At 39.5% G+C, this 21,876-nt stretch overlaps 1 protein-coding gene across 1 annotated transcript in view; it reads right to left on the reverse strand.

Annotated features, from left to right (window-relative positions):
- syne1a (spectrin repeat containing, nuclear envelope 1a) overlaps positions 1–21,876 on the reverse strand; it is a 121,563-nt gene that overhangs the window by 44,411 nt on the left and 55,276 nt on the right. The window contains exons 60-85 of the mRNA XM_084091051.1: positions 20,935–21,090; positions 19,493–19,657; positions 19,168–19,340; positions 18,861–19,014; positions 18,532–18,675; positions 17,259–17,423; positions 16,838–17,155; positions 16,581–16,736; positions 14,962–15,132; positions 13,224–13,550; positions 12,435–12,587; positions 11,814–11,981; positions 11,441–11,617; positions 9,941–10,087; positions 9,675–9,800; positions 9,133–9,309; positions 8,318–8,583; positions 6,047–8,201; positions 5,612–5,949; positions 5,290–5,434; positions 4,973–5,182; positions 2,810–3,093; positions 2,332–2,497; positions 2,071–2,226; positions 1,659–1,811; positions 1,000–1,182 (exon numbers count right to left, since the gene is read on the reverse strand). Coding sequence (XP_083947177.1) covers positions 1,000–1,182; positions 1,659–1,811; positions 2,071–2,226; positions 2,332–2,497; positions 2,810–3,093; positions 4,973–5,182; positions 5,290–5,434; positions 5,612–5,949; positions 6,047–8,201; positions 8,318–8,583; positions 9,133–9,309; positions 9,675–9,800; positions 9,941–10,087; positions 11,441–11,617; positions 11,814–11,981; positions 12,435–12,587; positions 13,224–13,550; positions 14,962–15,132; positions 16,581–16,736; positions 16,838–17,155; positions 17,259–17,423; positions 18,532–18,675; positions 18,861–19,014; positions 19,168–19,340; positions 19,493–19,657; positions 20,935–21,090 — 6,933 coding nt within the window. The remainder of the gene's footprint in view (positions 1–999; positions 1,183–1,658; positions 1,812–2,070; positions 2,227–2,331; positions 2,498–2,809; positions 3,094–4,972; positions 5,183–5,289; positions 5,435–5,611; positions 5,950–6,046; positions 8,202–8,317; positions 8,584–9,132; positions 9,310–9,674; positions 9,801–9,940; positions 10,088–11,440; positions 11,618–11,813; positions 11,982–12,434; positions 12,588–13,223; positions 13,551–14,961; positions 15,133–16,580; positions 16,737–16,837; positions 17,156–17,258; positions 17,424–18,531; positions 18,676–18,860; positions 19,015–19,167; positions 19,341–19,492; positions 19,658–20,934; positions 21,091–21,876) is intronic.

The raw sequence follows: 21,876 nt of genomic DNA on the forward strand, positions 1-21,876 counted from the left end.
TTTTTTTGTGTTTACATTTATGAGGAAAAAAACAATGTTACGGACGTGTCAGTTCTCCGTTAGGCACGTGAGCGCTCTGAAAGCGGCACTAAAATACTGCTTTAAAACGTTCACAGAGACCTTAAAAGCCCTTCTTTAAAGTGAATTTCGTTTCGTATTAATTGTATCTTAATTTTAATCAATGTTTCATCCACCAATTGCCTGGATTTTATAAATAAGTAAATATAGCAGAAAATAGATCAGGACACGGAGGCGCGGGCGCGTGAACTGGTGAAAGTGACTCATGAACCGAAACTCAGGTCTGTACTTGCCTCACAGACCTGAGACGTATATATATATAAAAAGCTTGAAATGTGTAGTTTTAAACAGAACAATTCAAAACGAAAGAAAACTGACTGACTGACTGTTCTCTGCATGTAATCCGTATGAAATGTGCATTTCTCTCTGGCGAGTTCACTGCAAAGATCGCGCGTCAGCATCAATTAAAATGTCTCCTTGTTAGGCTAGCCTATATTTTACATATTCATAATCATTACTTTTGCCGGTTCTTTGTGTCAGCTTTTAGGTGCTTTATTGGCAGCGCCACAGTTACATGTTAGCCTACATGAACACGTAAGCACCGAAAACATGGAGATGATTTTCAATCCCTGTTTTGGCAAGGGGAAAAAGAAAAACTGATCAGAAAATGTAACGAAAATGTAACGAAACGTTGTAGAAATGTAGTGGAGTAGAAAGTATAATAATTGCTGCAAAAAGTAACGAAGTAAAAGTCATAAGTATGCACTATTGATTCTACTTAAGTAAAGTACAGATACGTAAAAAATTTACTTAAGTAAAGTAACGAAGTATTTTTACTTCGTTACATTCCACCACTGCACTTTATAGAAAAAATTATCAAATTTGAAGATGAAGTGTGTAATTTCTGTGCCACTAGCATCAACAACAAACAGAATCACAAAAATAATGACTGTTTCCAAACAGGTTTTCCCCAAAGCTGACCTTCTGAAGGCATGTGGTCCTTCCCTCCGCCAGTCTGCTGGTCTGAGCATGAAGCTCGGTCAGTTTACTCAGGCTGGAGCCCAGCTGTTTGGCTAGGAGAGGGTTCTGCTCTCCAAACTCCTGCACTGACACATCTAACTCAGACAGAGCACGGCCACACTCCTCTAGCTCCTCAAATAGAGTCTGGATTAAGAGAGAAAAAAAACAAGAAAAAACAAAGAAATGGCAGGTTAAAAAACACCCTGTTTAAAGTTAATATGCAATGATAAAAAGTGTTGTAAGAAATGACATGCCGCCTTGTTGCAGTGTTGTTATTGTTAACTAAAAATAAATGTATTAAAAATATTTTTTAGAAATTGAAATCAAATAAAATAAAGCTGAAAGAAATTAAAATAAAGTATAAATACTAGATTAAAAAACTTAAAAACATAAAATTACTAAACCTTAAACTAAAATTAAAATGAATACTGAAAATATAAAATTAATAAATAATACTAAAATGCCTTGTTGTAAACTGCACTCATTCTGATATATTTAGAAATCAGGTTGCGAGGAAGTCATTTTGGAGTACACGCATGTCATTATTTATAGTGTGCACTTCAGTAATTAGGGCAAGTCTGTACCACAGCTTCCAATGCAGTGCTGTATTCATACTGTACCTCTGTTTCCTCTTTAGCCTCCTCAACATCCATGGCCTTCTGCTTGAGTTTCAAAGAGATGAGTTTGACTTTCTTTGAGATATCCTGAAGTCTGGAGTTAAAGTCTTCTTTAATATCTCTGCTGTGTTGGACCTCTCTTTCCCGTGCCTGCACCTGAGCACAGAAGAAAAAAATTGCTAAGTGATAAAGAGATGTTACTTAAACTTTCAGCAGTCAAAATCAGTACCAGTTACTGGTTTTCTGTTGTATTGGTCAATTAGGCTTCATTATAAGGTCTAATGCACAGATTTTATATTTTGACACAAATCCAATCTTTGGTCTCGCAGGTTTACATTTACAAACTTAAGAAAATTCCTCACCAGAATTAATTTGGTACCTGTATTTTTGAAATTCCTAATATGAATTAAGGTACCTGATCTTCTGCAGAACCCAGAGCCAGTGTGATCTCTGCCAGCTGGGTGCTGATCTCAGAAGGAAGAGTGGCATGGAGGTCCTGATATTTCATCTGCTGACGATCTGCAATCTGCTCAAGGCTCTGGCGATGAGACTGCATGCCACCGTGAGCCGTCTAGCAGAAACCATAAAAACAAACCATACTTATCATGAGTAAAGTAAACCGGGTTGTAGGATCTTAGAATGCATCTCTCCACTGTGCATGGTGTCGCTGCAGTACCTCCAGGTCAGTGAGCAGGTTATCCAGGTCTGCGGTGGGACTCAGCAGCAGCCCCTGGGTGTCCTGAATCCAGCCTTTCAGCAGACCCAACTCCCTCACCACTTCCTCTCTCTCCAGCAGCTCCACCTGCACCTGCTGCCGGCTAGCGCACACCTGCTGCAACAGACTGAAGGAGAAAAAGGAAACAGAAAAGACTTATTATGCAAATGATAGAATGACAGAAAAGTAGGGTTGGACATTTTTCAAAAATTACTGGAACGGTTTCCATGACATGGAACTGGAATAGTGTTGTCTCAACTCTGTCAAATCAAAGCTAAATAATTGGATGGATTTAATATATACTTCTCAAGCACAGAAAGACAGACAGAACGATAAAACGACAGACAGATCTGAAAAGTTAATAGAATTTAGTTGATAGATAACCTAAACATTTAAATTCAACAATTTATTGGACGAACGGACAGACAGACAGACATACTTGTCATATTTCTCCTGAATGCTCTGAATCTCCAGCAGACAAGGGTTCTCTTGGTTTTGGTGTTTGCTGGGTGTGGAGGGTGCAGCGACATGAGGATGGAGAAACAGGTTGAGCACATGGTGTCTGATGAGGGTCAGGGAGCTGCTCTCTCTCTCCACCTCTCGACTGAAGGAGTCGTGGTACTCCAGAAGACTGTGTAGGGCTGCCATACTGGAGGCTTTTTCCACCATGCTGTCAGGAATGCGACTGTGCAGGTCCTCACAGACAGCTCGCATTTTCTCCAGCTAATCATAGAGAGATGTGGGATGGGTTACAAATTTTACTCCTGTTAATAAGTGCTACTATCATGCAATAGCATTCATTTTATTGTAAAAAAAAAAAAAAAAAAAAGAAAGAAAAGAAGCTTTATCATGTTCAGTTGCCATTAAATTGAAATGTTACAAGTTTTGGACGTTCATTCAGCTATGTCGATTTAATATGTAGATATAGATTTAATATATAGATTTAATTTTATTGCTTCTCTTCTGTAAACGCAGTTGCTGATGTCTAAACCCCCTTCTTTCATTTAACAAATGTAAAATTGGGGATAAATTACACTCCATTAATTCTTAATGACTGTTTCACTTTTAAAGGACAACTCCAGTGAAAAATGAACCTAGGGGTAATTAACACATGGTTACTGAGTCGATCGTTCCTTGGGATGCGTTTTCATGAAAATCGAATGTAAAGAGTTTTATCTTTAAAAACAGATTAGCTCATAACACTAGTATATGGGGCACAGAGTAAGTAAAAGTAAATCGCTAGTTAATACCACTAACAAAGCTCAAAATAGCCTCACACTAACACGGTAGCATAATGAAGGTCCCTACATGCAAACCGAAGCATTGAGAACTTTGTTAGTGTACAGACAGTTTAATAAGAAGATAGTTTATAAAGACAGTACATTACGCGTTTACAGACAGGATCCATCTTGGAAAACAGTCTCAACTAATCGAGTCACGAACGCCGTGCTACGTTAGATTTCACAAATGTAATTCCTATCAACAAGCTCACTTAGCACGGCGTTCGTGACTCGATTAGTTGAGACTGTTTTCCAAGATGGATCCTGTCTGTAAACGCGTAATGTACTGTCTTTATAAACTATCTTCTTATTAAACTGTCTGTACACTTACAAAGTTCTCAATGCTTCGGTTTGCATGTAGGGACCCTCATTATGCTACCGTGTTAGTGTGAGGCTATTTTGAGCCTTGTTAGTGGTATTAACTAGCGATTTACTTTTACTTACTCTGTGCCCCATATACTAGTGTTATGAGCTAATCTGTTTTTAGAGATAAAACTCTTTACATTCGATTTTCATGAAAACGCATCCCAGGGTAAGATCGACTCGGTAACCATGTGTTAATTACCCCTAGGTTCATTTTTCACCGGAGTTGTCCTTTAACTGAATCTAAAAGAATGATAAATATATTGCATCGCAGAAGGGGATTAAGACATCAGCAACTGCGTTTACAGAAGATATCAGAACTCTTAATAATGAACTAGTCATGAAACAGATGAAAACAGCTCTTTGTGGTTTTTAGCTCTCCTCTCTCTCTGTGCTACATAGAGTTCTGCAAGAACTATGACTCTTTCTTACTGAGTGATGTCATATCCTCAGCGGAACAATGAAACAAGCTTAGATCACAAAGAAACAAGAATTAGTGTGCGCTGCCAAAAAAAAAAACAAGACAAGGTACTGCTAACATTACAGTGATTCCAGCAGAGATTTATGGGGGAAGTGGTGAGTTGGCAACTTCCATGTTGTGCTATTTTTGTATGGACTATCATTGCCAAGCATTACATCATTCCCAGGCCACTGTTGGCGTCTGATGCTCTGGTCTGATCTCAGATCCACAACAGGGGCTCACTGCTTACAGAATAACTGCTTTTACTTCACCATAACTCATGCATTTGGCATCATTGGTTAGACTTTTTCCACAGTTAATAGGAAATAATGTTTGTTTATTTACTTAAAAATAAAAATGCTATTTTGGCACCTAACAATAATTTTATGGCATTTTGTATCTGATTTGCACTGATTGCATGAGTTTGATTACATTCTCTGAATTTAAAGAGCATCTTAGTGTAATACGTTGTGAGTATCTACTCATGAAGTTTCCTTACCTTCTCTCTGGTGCATCTCCAGTTATCTGCAGAGTCTTGGAGGGCTTTCACCTGAGCTCTAGCAACACTGTACAACCGAGTCCACCGTTGGCTCAGTGAATGGATCGACTGAGAAGTAGTGTCTTTTATTGCAGGCTGATCAAACTGTGCTGCTTTTTCTTTCAGTTCATTTAGTGCGTCTTCAAGACCCTGAACTTGTAACATAATTCTCTGTAGACAGAAATGGAAGCAATAGGAGATATTTAGAATAACTGCAAAACCCATATCAAAGTCAATGTTTAAGGAGTTAGGCAAGGAAAGAAATGCATAGTCACGACCTGGTATAAACAAAGCTTGTCTTCAGCTTCTTGCTCGGAGTTTGCTCTGGCAGTTGTAAACTCAGTCATCCTCTTCTCAACTTCATTCATCTGCCTGATAACTTTATCTGTTTCATCTTGGAAGGATCTCCACTGAGTTATGCTTCTAACAAACAAATAGTGAATGTGTGTGACTTCAAATCCCGTTGTTAAAAAAGTATAAACTGTATAAACATCAATGCCTGTAAATCATCATAATGTTAATATGAACAAGGCAATGCAAGTTTGGGTCTTGTGTGCAATATTTAAAACTATTTAGATGCCAAAACCTCATTAGCATTACCGTTCCAAGTTGTCTCTACGTTGTTTTAGCTGCTCAAAGACCTCTGTGCCCTTGTGATGAGACTCCACACAATGCTGCTGGATTTGCTTAAATACAGTAGGGCTCAAAAAGTCACCCATTTGAGGGATTAGATCTTGCATTTCTTGCCTCGTACACTTGACAGTTTGTTCCCGGCCTGTTATATTTTCTAAGTCCTTGAGGCAGTCTGAAATTTTATCCAGGTCTACATTATGTGGGGCCTGCTCAAGTAGAGCACCAGCTTCCTCAAACCACTGCTGGATGGATTGCAAGGAATGGTGGTATCTTTGGAGCAGGGACAGAACAGACTGCAAGGCCACCTGAGGATAAACAGTTTAAGGAAACATTTAGCTCACCTTCAGTATTTCATAAAGTCAGAAAACACAGGCTAACTGTCAGGAATTAATATAATCTTACCTGTTTAGCATTAAAAGCTTGTTGAAGATCATCCTTCAGCTTTGGAATATCCATCAAATTGGTTTCAAAGAGTTTTGGAAATGGCTTTTGGTCACTGATGCACTTCTCTTTCTCCTCATTAGTTAGACCTTCTAATACTCTAAACCTAGATTTCATTTCTTCTTGAAGTGCTGAAAGTGATCTGACCTCCTCCTGCACAATCTCAATTTTTGCTTCTTCAAATATTAATGGACATCTCAATTGATCCCTAATACTCTTGAGCCAGTCTATTGATACTTTAATATCAGTTTGATAATCCTTATTTCCTAAAAAACCTCTCTCACATTCTTCTATGTTTGTATTAATCCTTTGCTTTAAAGTAAGAAGTTGTTCCTCCCTGTAGATTACCTGAGTCTTAAGGGTCTCTAAATCAAAGTGCTGGTTGAGGTCATCGGTTTGTGCTTTGAGACCCTCTGGATAGGAACTAACCACTTCAAGACATTTTAATAGGTTGTATAGAGTAGATAATCTCTCTGTGGCATCTACCTCCTCAACTGAGTCAAGTTTGTCAAGCTGTTCCTTTAATCTAGTGATGCTATAGTCCATTTTCTTGATAACTGCTTGGTGGTCATTTAATATTTTCAATGTTTTCTGTAATTCTTTCAACCTACACTCTATCTGCTGGTTAAGACTGCCGTGGAGATAAACTAACTGGTCAGTGACTTCGGGAGCATATGGCTGACCCATGCTAAGGAAATCCTGAGTTTTACCTCTAAGATCTTTCATTCCCTGAAAGAGATTTGCAAGACCTTTCTGGAGAACTTCATAATTGTTGTGCAATCTTTCTCCCTCTTCTAGACTTTGGTTGGCTGACACCTCTAAACTATCACATTTCTCCTGAAATTCCTGCAAAGCTTTTCGTGTAACATCAATGAGGGACTCAAACTCCCTGCGCTCCAAAAGCACTTGTTGGATCCTGTCGCGTTTCTCTCTAATCAACAACAGCTTGTCATTGTACTGTTGTGGAAAGCCATTGAGTTTCTCATCTAGGTAGCAGTGGTCAACCTCATTTAAGGTGGGAAGTATCTCCTGTCCTGCCCTTTGAACAATAAGCAAAAGATTTTCATACTCTGAAGCATGATCAAGAAGCTGTTGGTATTCGGTCAACTGGTTCTGAAGGTCTTCATCATTCCCGCTCAGGTCAATAATTGGAAATGTAGCTACTTCTGCTTGTTTTAGCCACTCAGAGATCCTGTCAAGGTCCACTTTAAAGTACTTCCGAATGACTAGTGCTTTCTCTAGATTCTGCAGATGCTCCATGCTCTTTTGCAAGGAGGCTTCGAAGGTGACTTGCAACTCCTCCAGCTTCTGAAGGGTCACCTTCTTTTCCTCCTCGGTTGCATCCTTTACTAATTCTCGTCCCTGTGTCCAAAGTGACGTGAGCTCCACCTGATATGCTCTTAGACTGCTGGTAAAATTCTTACAAGTTGACACCTGCTTGTGCAGAACATTTGGTAGGAGCGCCACATGATCATCTGCAAGAGCCCTCTGCTCTTGCTTCCGGATCCATTCAGCTGCCCTGTCAAGGGCTTGTAGGAACTGCGTTCGTTCTGTAAATACTTTACTGAGGCTTTTACGATATTGGGCTGCCTTAGTTCCAAGCAATTCTACTTTTGCCTGTGCTTCCTGGACTAAAGTCTGCAGTTTCCTCCTTTCATTAAGTCCTAGGCGATAGGAAAGGCTGCTAGCATCTGTCACAACCTCTGCCAGAAGCTTTTGCTTGGCCTCCAGTTCTGCACAAAAGCTCAAGTGATCAAACAGAAAGCTTTGGGCCAAATCTGGAGGGGGACTGGTCTTAAGAACCTCAGAGAGAGACGGTTGCTGCAACTCAGCCCATTCTTGTGCCTCCCGCAAATGGTCCTCAATTTGACTCAATTCTTCCAGTGTCTGGGCTGAATCTTGGATTTTCTTCTGGACAAGCGATTCCACCTGGGTCCAACGTTGCTCAAGGTAACCAACCTGCTCTTTAACCAGGTCTCTGTCTTCTAAGCTCAGACGAGGCAGGATTCCGTGCCTATTATTTCTCAGATCATCGAGCACACATCTCTGGTCCTGCAAGTCTGTGGACAACTTCTTTAAGGCATCCAGACACTCAGCTGTGCTCTCAATATCTCCCCTAGAAAAGATTCAGTATTTTTGTAAACAAAGAGAAGAATGATATCTGAAGAACAACACATGGTAACTATCAAACATGAGTACATTGTGCAAAATCTGAAAGGGAATGTTGCATGCCTGGCCAATTGATCCCATTTCTTGGACAGCTGGTCAAACAACTCCTCCACCATACAAATGCAGTCATGATAGTCCCCGCTTCTCTGTAGATCCTCCTCTTTCTGTTCCAGCAGCTGTGCAGCTTGTCTGCCCAGATCCAGCCAAGCACAGCGCAGGCGCCCAACTTCCATAAGCTCGGGGGACTCCTGACCAGCCGTTAGCCTATTAATGCTTTCTCTCAGCTGGGTCAGCTCAACCTGCCTGGCGCGCATCTCCTGGATAAAGTCCTTTGTGGCATGAAATATGGGGTATTATTAATAAATGCTGCCTGTCTTTATTTGATATCCTGCCAAATGGACAGCTCTGGATGACGCCCTCTGTCACTGGCGGAGAGTGAGCTTTGAGGTAATTGGGGTTTTCATTCAATCTATTGTTGACAATTCTCAGCACATCCAGAGATGGTAATATGTGCTATTTTTCATACACAATGAAGGGGTCTGCCTGGACGCTGTTATTACAGGCACTGACAAATCAATTCACACATCCATAATTACACCCAGATGAGTAATCTGGGGAGAAATCTTTATTAATGAATGAAGCTTCCTGCCAGGAAATATAACAGAGGCCAAAGATCACCAGAGCTTTCAGCAATACATAATAGACTGTATATGATTAACTGATAGATATCGTACAAAACTTGTGCATAAGGTATTAATGTAATATAAAATTTGCAGTAGTGTTTCAGTAAAATCTCATATAACCCTTGTTTCATAAAAATGGGTAATCATTTTGCGGTGTTCAAATGGATTTCATCTGGAAACAAAGCTGTCACTTACCTGAGCCTGGTCCAGCTGGTTCTGAGCAACCTTTGGCTCGAGCTCAGCTGGCCTCCTCAACATGCTCTGGAGGAGTTGTTCAGCCTCACGAAGATGACATTCAAGGTTGGAACGCAAGTCCTTGATCTCTCTCCAGTTTTCTGTTAGTTCTTGAGATTCCAGCATCCTCTCCTCAATCTGTATTAGGCAGAAAACATCTCTAAACATTTTCTAACCAAATCCAATGTTTATGATGGATTTTAATATTTTAAAGTGAAAAACTATAAAAACCAACACAAACATTGTTTGAAAAGCAAAATAAATTATGAAGGCATGGAATGGCCTTTTTACATGTACATTTTTTTATAATAAAACAAATGCAAAGTTTCTCTGGGGAATGTAAATGTTTTAAAAGTGAATGCAAACGCATTGAGAGAAATTTCTTTCTCCAATCACCATATCCCTTTAAGGGTTCTGTAAAAAAAGTGCCCATAGAAGAAGAAACAACTAAAATCTGAAGTTAGAACATTAGAAACTTTAATGTATTTATACGAGTCACTCACCTGAAGTTTGACCTGCTGTATTTCAGCAGCCGTCTCTCGTACTTTCTCATCAGAAAGATCACAGGTAGAGCACACCAGCTGCAAATAGGTACTAGCCTGCTCCTGCAGAGTTCGATCCTGCTTCATCTAATGAGACATTTAAGAGACCCCCAAAAACCAAATGAGGTAGAGTTGATTATACATAGACGCTGGCTTTCTCATTGCAACTTAACTGTGCAGTAAAGCCACTTTTGTGTAGATACACAAAACAACATAAAAACCTATACCTGTGCTAGCGCCCCCTGTAGGCAGAGTGGTGCATGTGCAGGAAGCTGTATCTCCTCTTGTACATTTGAAACCCATCTCTGACACTGTTGCAACGTATCCCGCAGACTTACGTGCTTCTGCAGTTCCCGATCCAGACTCTGATACACCTGCACAAACAGACAGAAGAGTTTTGCTTCAAGTTTGGCTTTTAGTGGTCAAAGGTAATTGGCTAAAATCTAAACAATACCACCTCTATAGGGGTCAAAACCGAGCCAATTCATAACAAAGCATTTAAATTATGGACATCAAAGGGTATTTAAAGTAATCCTTAGCTGCATAAAACAGGAACAGCATGACTCTGACATATTTGAGGAGAAAAACGGAGAATGACATGGGTGGGGCATACAGTTAACCATGCTAAATCAGGTCAACATAAAGCAAAGTCCATTTGACAGGTGTTGAATGCTCTGGCATCCCTAATCCCATGAGCAGAAAAGCTGACGCTGATTGACATTCTTAATTCACAAGTCCTCGCGGGGGGCAGGCAACGACAGGCTTGCTTTGGCAGATGACAGGAGTTGGCAGAGTACATGCAGACTATGGGACTCATTGACCAGATTGCCAGGTGGCAGGATTTACCGGATGGCATTGTTCTGGCAAGGCTGGCACAAAATGGTACAGGGTATAAACTAGCCAACCAGAAGGGAAGGGTTTTATCAATGCCTCGGCTTGTTTTGACGGAATTGGACTTGATGGGCTAAATAAAACTGGCACGGGGAAGGGGCCGAGGTATTAATAGACTGGGTGGTTTGCTCAGAGAGTGACTGAGCAGGCAATGTGTCAGATGGCAGAGAGTGGTTGCCATATTAGGGGTGTGTGTGATTAGGGTTCTTAGAGGAAAGCAGGTGGCAGCTTTTGGTGGGATACTGCAAGAGCTGGAGTAGGGGGGAAATGGTGATTTGCAAAGGGGGTATGTGCTCACTTTCATTGCCGTGGGCTTTAATGATACGCTTTCATGGAGAAATGATTTCTTAGTGCCTCCTGATGTGTCTACTTGTAATGACACTGGCATGCAGAAGTCAAAATGTCAAGCACATTTCATTGCCAGACATCCCTGGTTTATTGACTGCCTGGTAAGGGTTGTTTAATCTGATTTAAAAGACAAGTACACTGAGAGGAGGATTTTGTCAGCACTTTAGTTGGTCCTGTGCAACTAGGAAGCCAGACAGGGTGGATTAAAATAATCAAGAGGTTCTGGCAGAAAGTTGGCACGCTTGAGCTAGCTGCTGGAACAGTATTCTGATGTGAGCAGAGGGACAATACACAGTGGCTCTAACACAATGAACGGAAATCATTGCAAAAATTGCAGAATTTTCTAACTATATATTATTTGTTTATAAATCATTTTTATGCTGTTTGCATAGTTAGTTTTTTTGTACAATGTAACTCTGCTGTCATTTTCAATCAAGTCAGAGGCATTTTCTTGAATTTAATGAGTTTTTAAAGATAAGTAAACTCACACGCTGGGCAGTGCTGCAGATGGCAGAGTAGCTGTCTCTTGCTCCCTGCTGGTGGTTCTGAATTTGCTGGCGAAGCCGTGCCTGGAGGCGCTCACTGCAGCCGGACAACAGATCCTCTCCCTTTTCCTTTAATGTAGCCAAACGCTCCTCAAAACCTGCTATCTCCTCCATAATAGCCTGAGATGAGACATATAAATTTAACACAAAAGATTCTCCAAGTAGTAGCTTTAAATATTCTTGAAAACACTGGTATTAGCAGGAACTCTTGATGTTATAATTTCGTTTTACGAGAACAATTTTACATGTGGGTAAACAACATTTGATTGGTTGTTTAAGGGCTTTTGCTTTTCTGTGAAGATTTATGATTTGTCACCTTGTGTCTGGCTAGCTGCTGAGTGGCAGCTTCCAGGCCACCGCTTGATGACGGGTCAGGAGTCACCATCCTGCTGGACATCTGCAACAGCCAACGCTCAATTTCCTGTAGATCTTTGTGGTAAGCTTCCTGTTTCTTCACCTGGCCCTCCAATCTGTGAACATGGGTCTAAGGAAATACATTTAAATCACAGGAATTATCAAGACATTAGTAAGCACTCAAATTAAAGCACCTAAATAAACACACAGCTGGAAACCCTCTTGCACAATAAAGAGCTTCTGACAGCTGCAAGCATGAGATGAATTATTTGAAAGTGAGTATTCATGGCACTGATTGCAGGGTTAATGGATGCAATCTTTGAGGAAATAGCACATTAAAGCCTCCACATTTATATTCCAATGATTAAAGGGGAAATAATCTACATTTTAGTAGCATTTTTTTTTTTTTACAATTTAGTTTAAAATGATTCTATATGTATGACTGTTGTCCTTCTGAATTGCTGAAAACAAGTATTGATATGTAAATGTGGTAGGTTATAAATGAATGCCCTGAAATCATTACATTTTCCATGTTATGTTGGATTTAAATGATTGTAGTATTTTGTAGTCATTATGAGCTCACCCTTGCTGAGCCACACAGCTCCTTGTAGTCTGCCTGTAGTCTGGTCATGTTGTCTGTGATGGAAGGGGAGTGAAGGAGGGTCAGCAGTCCTTCTCCTTTCTCTAGCACAAAGCTCACGGCAGAATCACGGGATACCAACGAAAGCTCCACAGCCTGGACACAACAGAACAATAAATACAGATACAGAGATATACAGTGCGCAGTCTGTGGGGTCAGATTTAAATACTTTTATTCAGCAAAGACACATTAAATTGATTAAAACAGACTTTCGCATTGTAACAAAATATTCCTATTTCAAATAAATGCTTTTCTTTTGAGCTTTCTATTTATCAAAGAATGAATGAAAAAAATGATCACAGAATCCACAAAAATATTAAGCGGCACAACAGTTTTCAACATTGATAATGATAGTAAATGTTTCCTGAGCACAAATCAGCATATTAAAATGATTTCTGCAGGATCAAGTGGCACTGAAGACTGGAGTAATGATGCTGAAAATTCAGCTTTGCCACCACAGGAATAAATACAATTTTAAAGTATATTGAAATAGAAAATATTTATTTTAAATTGTAATAATATTTCATAATATTACTGTTTTAATTGTATTTTCAATCAAATGTTTTATATATATATATATATAAAAATGTGTTCAAAAATAAAAACTGATTCTAAATTAAAAACTGACTGCATTATTCATTGACAATGCTGCAGGTAGATCACTTTTGTTGATGGAGCTAGTCACAACTACACATTTCATATTGGTTGAAGACTGTAAAACAATTCACCCACCTTGTACTTGGCCAGCTGGGCTTTTCTCTGGTACAGTTCTGCTTTAGGTTCAACAGTGGAGCTGAGCAGAGCTCGAGTCTCCCTAAGCCACTGCATTTGGCCCTTGTACCGTTCTTGGAAATCTTTATAGAGCACAATGCTCCTTTCCAGGGTTGCATGCTCCTCCCGTAGCCCCAGAATAAGCTCTTCGAGCTGTGATCGCCCCGTTTGCACTTCCCTCTCTAGCCTGGATGCTCCAGGGTCATCCAAGAAGGAAACGGCCTGCTCCGTTGTCTCTCGAAGTGTTTTAAGCAAGCTGTGACCTTGATCCATCTCCCCCTGTAGAGACTGCGGGATGAGAGAATCTTTTAAACAACAAATGAAAGGGTACAAAAAGAACGACAATAACAAACAAACAAAAATCAATAATTTAATGAGCCACAGGAAAGATATTTATGCCTTCTCCAGTGTGAAACCAAGACATGTACAGTATTTCATGTTCCTGACAGCTTCTGATCCCTGTATTCATGTAGAGCTTCAGCGCTTCTCTGAAGTGGACTTTTCTGATGGGTACTTTGAAGCCTGTCGGGCTCCTGACACCTGTGTGCGGAGACCCGGTGAGACCCCGGGCAGAGATATGAGAGGAAGACCCAATTACCCAGGCATTAAATGGGCCTGCCGCAGAGGGGTTTCCCCGGCAACGACCGCACTCAACCCCTCCTACTCCTTTACCTTTAAGCGGGAAGCTTCTCTATATGATATCAGCCTGTTGTCTCTAAAAAGAGCAGTACATGAGAGGCTCCTGGCTGTCCAGCAGGATCTGGAGCTACTGCTGCGGTACTGACAGGGAAAGGAGCCCCAGTGTTTTAATGATGATCTCCACACACAAATAAGGAAATGAGAAGTTAGTGATGCAGAGAGATGTAGGACGCAAGGATAATTGGGCCAAGAAATGTGATCTGGCCAAAGCAGCACACACTTAATTGGCTGTTTATTAATTCACAAATACATGCGTCTATACCGCTGTCTTTTAATGGAGTGGGTTTACATAGTACACAACACAGACAGTTTCTCCATGTCAATTTGCTATTAGCGTCTGTGTTGCACCATTGATCTCGACGTGGATTAAACGAACCGAATGAGTTGTATAGATACGTATACTTGTGTGAGAAGGAAGAGAGTGTAATGTGATGTTGAAGCTGCAATGGCATTGCATCAATTACACAGTCTGTGCCAGCAGGTTCCACAGACAGACCGCTCCTTCATCTCAGCTATCACAGTGGGGGAGTGTGTGAAGTGGCTGTGTGTGTGTGTGTGTGTGTGTGTGTGTGGCTGTGTGTGTGTGTGTGTGTGTGTGTGTGTGTGTGTGTGTGTGTGCGTGCACGTAGAGTGCGATCGCACTAAAGCTTTCTTTTGCTTTGTGTAGTAGACATATTGATCATATCCTTAAGATGACAAAGAGACTTGTACATGTGCACACACATACACACAGATTGACTCTTATGATCTCAAATATGAGTGCAAAACTGTGCCAGGCCCACTGAGAGTCCTAGTCTGTGGTGTGAGTCTGTGCAATTTATCAGGCCAAATCAATAGCTGTTAAACCACCGGATAAAAAGGGTTGCCAGTTAAGTGTTTATCTTTATTTACAGAAATAAAATTATATATATATACACTGTGTATATATATATATATATATATATATATATATATATATATATATGAACATGCTAATGTTGGTGTTTTCACTATGCCATACCTCTAGCCTCTTCATCTTTTTTTCCATTGTAATGCGATCGAGAGCCTCTGTCCTTTCGGTAACGATTTTAAAATTCTTCCTTGCTGCGCTCAGCCAATCAGAGAAGGTCCTGAGGGCATTTTGAGCCTCTGTGATGTTCTGCATCTCTTCCTGGAGCTGTTTGAGGGTCTCCTAAATGACGGAAGGATGAATCAAAAGGCTCATTGTCAAGAATGCTTGCAATTCTGTCTCATCAGCATGAAGGGTTTTGATTGATCTAATGCCGCACACTCGCTAGCATTCACTGCTGGGGGGCTTGAGGCTAAGCTATTTTGCCGCATTCTTCTCTTGACATTCAGATCCCTCATGCACGTGGCACCAATTAACGCTTTTGCGCTGTGCTGCGCGCACACCTATCTGCAGAGATGTAATAGCTCTTGACTGCAGTGCATGTGCCGGCCTGTTGTTTCTCACAGAATAATTACACGCTCTCTTCAGTGTCGCAGCCAGGGTGTGTGTGCATGTTAGAGAGAAGTGGGCAGGAAGGAGAGGTGTTACAGCAAGTGTTAAAAACAATTCTGCTGCTGCCACAGAAGCAGCATCACCGATTGATGGACAAGATTGGATCCAATATTGTTTAATTACAAGCTAAGGTCTCAATGTGGGCGAGACATTGATTTTCCAGCGTGTAGGTTTTTTTTTTTTGCCATCACAGAGGGTCACAGGAGCTGGTTTACCAGGCTGGATAGCTTCCAATGTTTAGACGGCTGAGAGATTAGACTCATCAGTGTGCTCTGACAGCAAAGTGAGAGGTGAGCCAATGACGCCAGGTTCTACTAAAAGAAACATAATTGTAGAGACCGAATATGAAGTAAAAATTCATATTTAACTGAATAAAAATGTTCCATTACTGAATTTTAAAAACAATAATTTAATAATAATAAATAATAATTATTATTATTATTATTGGAATTTATTTTTCATTTTGGTTCAATTATTAGTATTATTGTATTATTGTGTTTCTGTTTAAGTGAACATCATTTAAAAATAATAACAATAATAATAAATAATTGCAATAATTTTAATTATTAGAAGGGAAGAAAAGGGGAGAAAATATAGTTTTAAAATGCCCAGATGAAAAAAAGTTCAGGAGAGAGTTATTTTAGTATTATTTATATACTATTAGAGTATTTATTAATATTTTGAATTAGCTTATAGTTTTATATTTTCAGTTTTCATTTTACTTTTATTTACTTAGTTTGTTTTAGTAATTTATATATACATTTGTCATTTTTAGCATTTTATTATTTATTATTATTATTATTATTATTATTTGTTGAATTATTAGTTTACAAGTTTTTATTTTATTTTATTTTATTTTATTTTATTTCAATTGCCAAACATTTATTTTTAATAGTTTAACAAGAACAACACTGGGAGAGGATTTGTTGAAAGAAAGATCCCAGTGTAAACCAGTTGAATAATTAGTGGGATATTATTCAATCCATGGGAAATAGGGTGGCCATATCATAACACTGCATGTCTGTCTGTTGTCTTTTTCACATGATTCACATGATGCTGCATAATTGCATAATAATCATCAAGTACATAAGAACTGTTAATATATAAGGGTGACTTGCCTGTATCTGTAGGAGCAAGGCATGGTAGCGAGCAGTGAGCTGGGTAACCCTGGTACTGATCCGACCACTGACATGAGCATTCTCTACGACTTGCTGTGCAAGAGCACTTAGACCTTCCACCTCGGCCTGACGGTGAGCAGCCTCAGTCTGCCACCGCTGAAAAGAGGGAATGAAAGGAAAATGTCAACTCTATATGGTGCATGAAACCAGAGTGCAGTATTTCTGTATTCATCAGGTATAATTATAATACAACGTACCTTCAGGTGTTGTAGCTGGGCCTCCTTTGCAGTGACATCAGATCGACGGTGGTTTCTCACCTTAACTTTGAGCTCAATGTCAACCAGCCACTGGTCTAGGCTTTGGAATAAACCTTCTAGTTGCTGAACTCTTGTGAGGGCCTGCTCAACCTGGACTTTGGTCTCCCCAAGGCGGTCTTGGTACCCCTGCCATTCTGTCTGTGCTGTTTCCAGGGCCCGATCCTCAATTTGAGGGGCACCCCAAGGAATGACTCTTTCCCGACTGGCAAGGACTGAACTGAGCAAGTTATGTCCCTTAGGGCAATGAGACTGGAGCATCTGGTAATGTTGTTAGACAGAAAGAATGAAAGTTAAAGATTAGGTAGTGCTGAATATTTTTGCCTATAATATTAAATTCAGAAAATATCACAGTTATAATAACCTGCAGTTCTTTTAATGTGTTCTCCAGAGCATTTACATCTTCATCTAGGGGTGAGAGGAGGGCCAAACTGCTCTGCTCTTGCTCTAGCCAGTCTTCAAACATGTGCAGCCCTCGCTGATACTCTTGATGGAGAAGAACCAATTCTTCAGCCTTACTGACAGCAGCCTAAAACACCGGTAGAGTATATTATTTCAAAAGTTACTCCAAAGTGCAACCCTTTTTTATCTACTTGGTTTCTGAATGTATTTTTTCCATTAATTTCCTCCTTTGGAATTAAAAAAAATTAATGAATAAAGGGTTTTGAGTCACGGACCACAAAAACTAGATCCAAAATCACACGTTACAAACTTGGATTTGATTAAGAAAAGGATATGAAAATTGGAAAAAGACTTGTGTGCTTAATGTCTTTAATAAGAAAATTACTATCATGAAATATTGTGAATTATATAAGTGACTAAGAAACAACGAGGGTACAATTTTAAACAATTATATTTTAAGTTTATTGGAAAATTTATTGGAAAATATTCATATATAATTCATATATATAATTGTCACGTTCTGTGTGTTCTGTTTCATCTTCATGTACTTTTAGTTTATTTCTCTACAGTTCCCTGTTCCATTTTTTGTAGGTTCCCACCACTCATTAGCTACTATTGACACTCATGCCATCAATACACCCGTTCGTCATTTAGTTTGTTATCATTGTGTATTTAAGTTCCTCCTTATGTTCAGTTCAATGTCGGGTATTGTCGTGGTTTGCACGCTGTTACTTTATCTTATTCAATGTGGATTACCTGAGTTTGTTTTATTAATAAACCTTTTGTTCAATGGAACCAATCTTCATCATCATCTGGACTAAACTGAGACAATAATATAGTTCACATATATAGTTAATGTGCATTGCAATGCTTCAATCGAGTGGGAGGTCACTGCTGAGCTCTTTGGACTCAAATTCTGTTTCCATGGTAACAACAACTTCTCTGATTGTTGAAATATCTTTTCAGGGTAACAGATGATGTAGCACTTCACTGGGAATTTGGCTATTAAAACTTTTTTTTTAAACTGAGCTGAAATCATTCTGTTTTATGGCTTCTACAGAGACATATATCATTGCTCAGCAACGTCAGAACTCTTGTCTGAAAAGATTAAGATGTTTTTGTAAAAAATCTTTTTCTCTATATAGAAAATGAATGCAATTTTTACTTGCAGAACTTTACTGTTGCTCTATAATCACAATTTCATGGACTCACTATCTACAGTTTGACGTTCATACCTTGGCTTTATCTTTGACAGTTGTATATCTCTCACTGAGTTTCTGGATCTCCTGTTGAGTGGCTGTATGTTCAGTCATGTTGGAACCCTTGGTAGCAATGGTCTCTAAAGGGCTAGAGTGGCTAAGAACTTCCTCATAGAGAAGCTGTAACAGAACAAAGCAATTAATACTTTATACGTTACAATTTCTGATATAACTGTAAGAATATACAACTTTTACCTAATTAATAAATCCAGTATTATATTATATTTTATTATAGTATATTGTAATATAGCCTAAGTATTGTAATTCTCTGAACTAAATAAATCCTATGAAAAGTATCAATTTGCCTTGGCACGGCCTAGATTGGCTGTCTTGTCCCTCATTTCAGCATAGTGTTTGTCTGAGTTTCCAAGGCTCTCTTCTACGCGCTCCATCCAGCACTCAAACTGACTGACGTCCTCTTGGTAACTGGTCCAGTGTGACAAGGAACCTTCCAGCTGGCTGTAAATGCAACACATAAACAAGACATCTACTACTTCCACACAGGCATCTGAAGAGCAAATACCTCATGAAATACTTGAGGTACAACAGCCCTGACTTGAGGTATAACAGAGGATAAATATACACAGACTGATGGAGAGAAAGCTCTCGGACCTTTTGCACTGTATGGATGTTGATAAGAGTGATTCCCAGGAGTCTTTGAGGTCCTGAATTTGCTTGCGAACCACTGGTACTCCCTCAGCTGATGTGTTCCTCTGGACAGATTCCCCTCTGGTGATGAGCATCTTCAGCTGGATTTCTCTCCCCTGACAAGCTGTCAGTAAAGCCTGGAATCAATCAGAAATACTATTACTTACCAAACATGTACAAATGAAACATGCAAACTAAATTATGAGAGCGATAATTCCAAGGTTGTCCTTAGAATTAGCAACATCTGCAAAACTGTACTAGAATATATGTATAACAAGTGACAATGTACCTCGAGTTGGCCCATTCTGGATATAAGCACATTCTTGTCAGATGTGGGGCATCTGCAGGTTTTGAGTATCTGTTGGGACTCAGAAACCCAGTTCTGAAGTTCCTGAAGGCCCTGTGAAAATAGCTGATGCTCCCCCACCACTCGTTCTACCCTTGACACCTTCTCCTGCGAGAGAAACCAAGACTAGTGAAAGACTGGACAAATGAGGTGATAAATACATTTAGGAATGCACAATACATTGATGCAATATTGGTTATCAGCAGATATTAGAGATTTCTTAGCTGGATATTTAATTGTGCTGCAAATTTTTTTTTAGATTACCTTTGCCGTCATCTAATGCTCACATCTTTAAAAACACTAACAATTTAATAACACTGTTCAATGTAATATTTAGCAAATCTAAAAATATATATAGCATTTTCATACTGTAGATTATAAAGTTGTGATGTCGAAATTCACATTCAAAAAGATTGATTGTAGTTTTATTTTTTAATAAATTTAGATAAAATAGTAAAGAATTTGAATATTGGAAATTTATCAGTCCTTGGCCATAACATGAAAATTAATATCAGTATCGGTCCGAATTTTAATATCAATGCATCCCTCATTATATAAATCATCCCTTGTTGTATAAATCAGTATACAACATGCTTTTTTATAAAGTGAGCAATCAAACAAAGCTCAGCAAAAGGAGACAAAACTTAATTGAATTCAAATTACTGATAACAGAAATCCATAAATGCAACAAATGACTCCCTCTCCAAAATTCAAAGCATATCAATAGAAATGTACACAATAGAAAGTGGACAGTCAAATCATACTCTCTCAGAGTGCCCAGATTCCAAACAAGCCTATTAGCCTTATCGCACCATGTTTGTTCATTTGGCCAGATGAGAACAGGTCCCCCGGCTGAGCCTGGTTTTGCCCAAGGTTTTTTTTCTCTCTTTTCTGTCACCTGATGGAGTTTGGGTTCCTTGCCACTCTCGCCTTTGGTTTGCTTAGTTCGGGACAGTAATATTATTGATTTGACCGCACTGAACTGAGCTGGATGATGACATCACTGTTTTCTCCAGAGCTGCTTTATAGCTAGATTGAACTCATTTCATAATTGATGAATTTTAACTGAATCAACACTGAACTGACTTAAGCTGAATAATAACACTGTTGTCCTTTTAGAGCAGAGCTTTTTTCATCATTAATTATTACTTTCCTGTTTATTACTGTAAAGCTACTTTGAAACAATCTGCATCGTATGACGCGTGACTTGGCTTGACTTGTATCTAGGAGTTAAATAAACAATAAAAACTTGAAAGCATATAGTAAATCTACTAATAGAACCAAACAGGGCATTGATATTGAGCTCATTATCAATCACAGTCAGTGGAAATAATGGACAAGAAATACAAGACTGATGAGGTAAACAGAAAGGTAGAGGAGGTTACCTTAATCAGGTTGCTCAGGGCCAAGTAGCATGCAGCTAGCTGGCAGACGCGATGCACAAAGCTCTTCCCAGCACCCTGACCATCCCAGAGCTCGTGTGCTCGCCTTCTCAGCCCTGCCAGTTCAGACTCTCTGGAGCTCATCTCCTCCAGCAATGTCTGAGGGGGTGCAATCAGGGGTCAAAAGGCAAGCAGGGGTTACAGGAGAATAAAGATGAACGGTCATGCAATGAAAGACCACACTAAAAACAAACATGAGCTTTTGGACACATCCAATGAGATGGACAGGCCACATTCTCCAAACCCCAAAACAACTTTTACTAAACACACATAACACACCAGGGCACAAAAGACCACCACAAGCAAATTTCTTGCTTCTTTTCTTTAGATGGAAAAAAAAAACAGACTGTGAAATTGTCAGTTAGGCAGACACAGTTCATGATAATAGAGTCTATCATGTTGGGTGCACTCTGGGGATAAAGGGATTAAGAGGGAAAGTGGGTAAAAGCAGGGGAAGGGGAGATGGGAGGGGATGGATAATCACTCAGAGGACCTCTACACACTGTACAGATACACTGTTGGAAATGTAATTGCCAACGGAGCAGACAAAAGCACCCAGCAGGCGACAAAGCAATACAAAAATAGAGATGAAAGATCTCGTGATAAGGCAAAAATAGAAATGTTTATCTTTTCAACCTCATATTATTATCAGGTTGTATACTGAGGTTTTGTTCTTTGAGTGCATTTGTAGAGCGAAAAATTAATTGCATGTCAGCCTAATCCTCAAAAGTGGCTAAAAGCTTGACTCAGCAGAACCATCGTTGACAGACAGGGTTTATTTCGTTATCTCCAGCAGATTCTGTTTTACTCATTTAATTGAGCTTAAGTACTGCAAAATACACTGACACAGTTAGCTGATTTCATCTGATCATGTAATTACATGTT

Source organism: Abramis brama (genome assembly GCF_963993115.1).
Source record: "Abramis brama genome assembly, chromosome: 18".
Classification (NCBI taxonomy): domain Eukaryota; kingdom Metazoa; phylum Chordata; class Actinopteri; order Cypriniformes; family Leuciscidae; genus Abramis; species Abramis brama.